The sequence below is a fragment of the Pteropus vampyrus genome, unplaced genomic scaffold, assembly GCF_000151845.1.
Source record: "Pteropus vampyrus isolate Shadow unplaced genomic scaffold, Pvam_2.0 Scaffold53, whole genome shotgun sequence".
NCBI lineage: Eukaryota > Metazoa > Chordata > Mammalia > Chiroptera > Pteropodidae > Pteropus > Pteropus vampyrus.
Genome location: NW_011888834.1, coordinates 6,532,572 through 6,538,449, shown reverse-complemented (window position 1 = coordinate 6,538,449; position 5,878 = coordinate 6,532,572). Strand labels below are relative to the sequence as shown.

The 5,878-nt window shown below is 33.5% G+C and overlaps 1 protein-coding gene across 5 annotated transcripts in view; it reads right to left on the bottom strand.

Moving 5' to 3' along the window:
• Positions 1-3,890: 3,890 nt before the first annotated feature.
• PPP2R2A (protein phosphatase 2 regulatory subunit Balpha) overlaps positions 3,891-5,878 on the bottom strand; it is a 77,387-nt gene continuing 75,399 nt past the window's right edge. For all 5 annotated transcript variants that reach the window (XM_011360296.2, XM_023530738.1, XM_023530739.1 and 2 more), the window contains one exon: positions 3,891-4,889. In XM_011360296.2, coding sequence (XP_011358598.1) covers positions 4,610-4,889 — 280 coding nt within the window. In that variant the 3' untranslated portion in view covers positions 3,891-4,609. The remainder of the gene's footprint in view (positions 4,890-5,878) is intronic.

Below are 5,878 nucleotides of genomic sequence, written 5' to 3'. Positions count from 1 at the left end.
GTGAGTGTGAAGCTATGGGTAATCATGTATACAGTAAGCTCTCAATGTCAACAAGTCCTCGTGATACAACATAGAACAAAACCAATTTTACCATAGGCTAATCGATAAAAGTTCCTATGACATCTCATCAATGTTAAAATGAAACGACACTATTCAAAGATCTGCTGCACTTGTGATGGAACTTCAGTTGTTAGAAGGGAAATTTGACACTATCAAATCTTAAATATATCTATATCCTTTTATTCAGCAACCATGTTTCTAGGAATGTATCCTAAAAATCTTATACATCATAACTGGTATGTATGTTCAGAGTTCTAATACTTCTATTTGCAAAAATAAAAACAAGTATCAGTTTTGACAAGGGACTTAAATAATGGATTTTCCATAAACAGTGAGGCTATGTGGACAGGGAGATCTTGCTGAAAGAGAATATTTGATATGGGAAACTGCTCATGATACATGTTTCAGAGAAATAGGATTGTATACATGGTTCCATTATATATATATATATGGTTTGTATACATGGATTGTAATAATAGGATTGTATACATGGTTCCATTATATTTTATATATATATATATACACATTACATATTTATATATACATAAATTGTTGCTCACGAGAGAATAAATACAAATGTGAATGGGAGTTTTCTGAGTAATGAGATTACTGGTGGGGTATTTCTTTTTTTCCATACTTTCTGAACTTGTATTCAGAGAAGTTTTAAAACAATTTATTCCTAAGTTAAAGCAGCATAAATGTGCATCATGAAATTCTTTGTCTCCATGTACAGGAGGAAGGCAACATGGCACTAAGGATCTGATTTTGCATAGGGGTGGGTAGATTGAGTAGCCTATGACTGAAAGAAAGAGCAGCTCAGAACTTTCGATTTCATTTTTGCTGCTTCCCCAGTAAGACATGACCATGGACAGACATCGTAGTTGACACCTGGGTTCTCCCTCCATTACGAGGCCTTCAAGTTCTCATTCCAGGGTCATGTTGAATAGTGGTTTTAGTTGGGCATAAATACATTTTGGACTTCCCCTTTTTTTGGTTCCCAATTTGGTTTTTAACTGTGAAGCTCTTCCAGCACAGGCAGAACCTTTATTCTCAATAATCTCTGGTAAATGCTGAAGACTTAACTGTTGCCCCCTAGCGGGAAAGCCCTCAAATAACTTGTTGCTGTTCACATATTGCTAATGAACAAAAGTGTAGAACATTAACAAAAATACTAGCTTTCCCCCTTATGCCAATTTATTTTTGCCAAATTCCTTCTTTTGGAGGAAATTAATCTTTGTAGTGCTTTCTGTTGGACAGGAACTGTGTTAAGGAGGGCGTTTCATGTGTTATTATTCACTTTAAGCCTGTAAGGTGGGTGTTTCTTAATTCCTAGAGATAGTATAGGTTACAAAGTCTAGTATCAATACGCAATGAAATGTCAAGGAGACAAAACTCACCATTACACTTAAAAAGTATCTTCAGCATTTAAGAACACCCCAAGACTGTAAATTAACTAAGCATTTGAGTAATACTAAGTTATGTTTTGACCTCATAATTACAAAATAAAGTGGGGTCAGTTTCCAAAGCTTTTTTTTTTTTTAGGCGGGGGGAGTGTAAAAATCTTTCTTGACCATGGTAAAACACAAGCATACATTGAATTATTAATCATCTGAAAAGATAAGACAACCTAAAATAGTAAAGCTCTCAAATACTAAAGTAGATTGACTTGATTCCCTAGCATACTTTTTTTTTTGCTGGGGGTGGGGAGGGGTGGTTAATTTTGTTCTTCTAGGAGTGCACATTTCCACTCGAATTTATATGTTGTAGGAAAAAAAACACGCTGAAGCAGTGTTCCCTAAGAAGGTAATGGTTTATATTTATATATTTCACTAAAAATACTTTTATCAGCACTATTTTAGCTTCCACATAATTTTCTATGAATAAACACTTTACTTGCATAAATACTGTTACACACTAAAAGAACCTGTTTTCATACTTCTAGTTTTCTTTAGAAATTACTGTAACCAGAATACATTTAAGGTTTAGAAAAATCCTCACTTAATTTGAAAGTGTATTTTTATTCAAGACTAACAGCTTCACAGAAGAAAGCTTAATATCTGGTAGTCATATAAACACATATTTATATACAGAGATTTATAAAGTAACTACTGCCCAGCCACCAAAGATCAAAGGAGATTAACAGAATTAAAGTTTTTTCCTACCATAATTTTTTTTAAAAAAGGTCATCAGAAAGAATATGCATGTTTGTGTCAACAGGAGAATACAAGCAACTTGACAAGACTAAGTTTCTTCTAAGTATAATTTTTATTAATAAAAAGATTAACCATGACCATAGAAGATGAGTGGCTGGGCTTAGTTGGCTACACCAAAGAAATTAAAAATTGATACTTGAGAATATTGTTAACAATATTTATAATAGCATTCCTTTATAGAGGCATTTTAATTTTAGCAATGTTTCTCTTAAATATAAAAAACTAACCTTTATTGTCATGGACGAGAATCATCATAGCTACTGATGAATCAAAAAAAAACTTCCAAGAGCTGTTTGGTGGTATTATAGCGAGACCTACACCCAAACTTTAGGGAAACAAACTCCCAAAAAGGTCTTCTGCCAAATACTTGATCAGAGACAGTGTTTGATACCTGCGGCAAGGGACTAGCCCACTTCCAAGCCGTGTGTGAAGAATAACTATTACAAATTATGAATGCATCCAAGATCCCCAAATAAATTAGTACAAGTGCCATTATTTTAAGAATTACCAGACAGATAATCAATGTGTTTAAACACAAATTCAAATTTGTTAAGTCCAAAAGATACAGTAATTTTATTACATAAAATTGCTCCTGTGCGCTAAAAATGTTAACTTACAAGACATTATATTTGTATAAGTGCAAAGGGATTTACGGTTGAAATGTTTAATCATTTTTCACTGATGAGAAAAGAACAATAGGTAGTGGACACATAAGAAGCACTCAGAGTCCTCTAAAATTCAAGGCTGTTATATTACTGCTCAAGCAAAGTATACTACCATTCTCTAATAATATAAATGCCTACTCAATTTATCTTTTTAAAAATAAAGTCCATTTGTTCTCCATTAAAGCTTCTGCAAGATTGACAAAGGTACATTCTACCTATATAAAATAGGGGTACTCTTTATCTTTGGACAAGATATCATCACTTAGGGAAATGTAGTCATATACAGATCACTAAATTTTCATTTGAGGCAGCTGTTGGAGTCTATTAAGCACTTTTCGAACACTGTACCTTTAAAGTTTGTCTTTAATATTAATAGCTTTGGAAAACCAAAAATAGAGAAAAAACATCTATGGCAAAGTACATTTCAGATTTGATAGCAATACAAAAAAAAAATATTTAGTGCAGTGTTAATTTTATCTATGTAAATCACTTGAAGATATTTTTGTTTTATGATTGAATGACAAAAAAAGTTTTAATTTGTTAAAAAAGTTTAAGTCTTTGACTTAGTATTTAGTAAGGCGTAAATGAAATTAAGTACTGTAAAAAGTCTTTAAAAATGAAACTACAAATTTGGTTCCCATTTACAACAATTTCATCAACAGATAATGAGTTAAGTGTAGATACAATGTATCCAAAACCTTTATAACTATGGTTAAAAAAAAAAAAACTCTAGTAGCATTTAGATTTTGAAATCCTCAGTAATACCAATATATATTTAAAACATGTTCATACAGAACCAATACCTCTCCTTCTCCATGTCAAAGAACATGTTAAAAATAATTAACAAAAATACCAATAAAACAATGGAAACTCATTTCCTTTCACTGCGCCCAAATTTATGACACAAAATATTGGCTTTAAGAGGTAGATTAAAAAGAAAAAGAAAACCAGATTCTCCATTCTTTGTCACTTTTATTCAGTAGTAGTTTTTTTTTCCTTATTTTCAGTGCCAGACACGGCAAGGAGTGATTACAGCCAACTGTTATTAAAACATTTGTTCGCAACACATACCCCCTTTACCACTGACCCCAAACTGACTCATTTTGTGTGCTTTCGTTCTTTCCTTTTTTAATATACCACCACCAAGACTGGGTGGAGGGGGCAAGGGTAAGAGAAATGAAGGGGAAGAGTCCAGGAGGCCAGAAGAGGAGGAATGCTACAAGCCACAGTAAGAATGAGCTGTATTTAATTTAAAAAAGGGGAAGGGGTGTACCCCACAAATGATACAGTAATGAGGATACACAATTAAATCCCATAAGCATGACTGAAGGCTTTCACTGTGTTTGACGTCATCACAATGGAAGGCATAAAAAGTGGAGTAAATCAATGTTGATACAGTCCAATCTAGTCCATTAGGCAAGATGGTGCAAGAAGTCATTTAAATTAAAAGTGCCCTACCCTTACCTAAATGGCTAGCAGACATGGAGAACACCAAGTGATGAATCCACAGAGCTTTCTCCATGTAGCTATAAAAAATGTGTTGTCGAATGGCACATTGTCAAACACTGGAAAGGGGCACCACAATGGACCTCTCTCTTTTTTAGGTACGAATGCTAGATTCAACTATCTCAACTAAGCAGGAAGTGGGCTCTTCTGCTAGGAATGCCAACCCTAATTCACTTTGTCTTGAAATATATACAGATTGTTTGTAGTAGCTACAGCAATGATATTTTCCTTGGGGTGCCAGGCGGTATGAAGTATTTTCTTGTTGAAGTCTAGGCTGTCAACACTTATTTCATCTTTCTTTCTCTTGCCACTTGCACACACTTTGCGTGGCTTCAGAACTGTGCGAGGTTTATTGTTTTCCCGTGATGCTTCTAGGGTTATGTCTCGCTTTGTGTTCCTGTCAAACATCCTGAAGAAATTATTGTAAGATCCAGTCATGACAACACTGTGAAAGTAGACAGAGCATTCAGTCAAATAAGTGGATAAGGGCTTGTTTTTAGTAAAATGATTCAATGATGGAATCTAGCCTCGTAATCTACCAGAAACAGCTACTTCATGCAGATTAGAATTTAGGGTGAGGGCTGGTGCCAACAACCCATAAATATGGTAGTAGTTAACTTGATTTTCTATTAATGACTCCTTTCATGACTACCAAAAGTATCACCAAAGTTGAAAGCAGCCTCAAATAAAGCTTCTTAATAGTACTGAATTGTCTTTGTTCAATATTTGTGCAACTACAGACTATGCGATTAACTAGACCAGACATCTTCTAGAAATATCAACCAACTGTGGGATTCACAAGCTCTAAAACCAAAACAAACAAACAGAACCAACAACAACAAAGCATGGGATATATGGTTCATAAGAAACCAAGGCTTGCTTTATGATTTAAATTATAAGCTATGTGTTCTCAGGACACTGTTTCGTTTGGATAATCACATCTTATATTTATAGCAAATCTGCTTCTGAATATTAAAAAGTAGCATATACATTTTTTTGTGAACTGAAAATCATTTTATCTGTAACACTAAATTTGAGCAGAATTTTTTTGACAAATATTTTTAATAGTATCAGTTTAAAGGGGTGCCAAATTCTTAACCTGCCCAAGACACATCTGTCAGGCCCACTTGCTATCCATCACTGCTCAACATTTACTAAATATCTCGATAAACAAAGCTTCACAATCATTAATAATTTAGAAAGGGTCTGGTGCTATTACTACTTACTACATCTTTCTCACAATATTTTAAATTATTATTGTAAATAAGATTATAGGATACTATGAAACTTTAATGTGTGAAAACAACTCTATTACAAATATTATACATTATACAGGTCATTTATTAAATACAAATGATTATCAGCTATTTAGTAATATCAACTCACTCCAAAACAACTGACATTTTAAACTCAAGTTCGTGCATGTACCTGTAG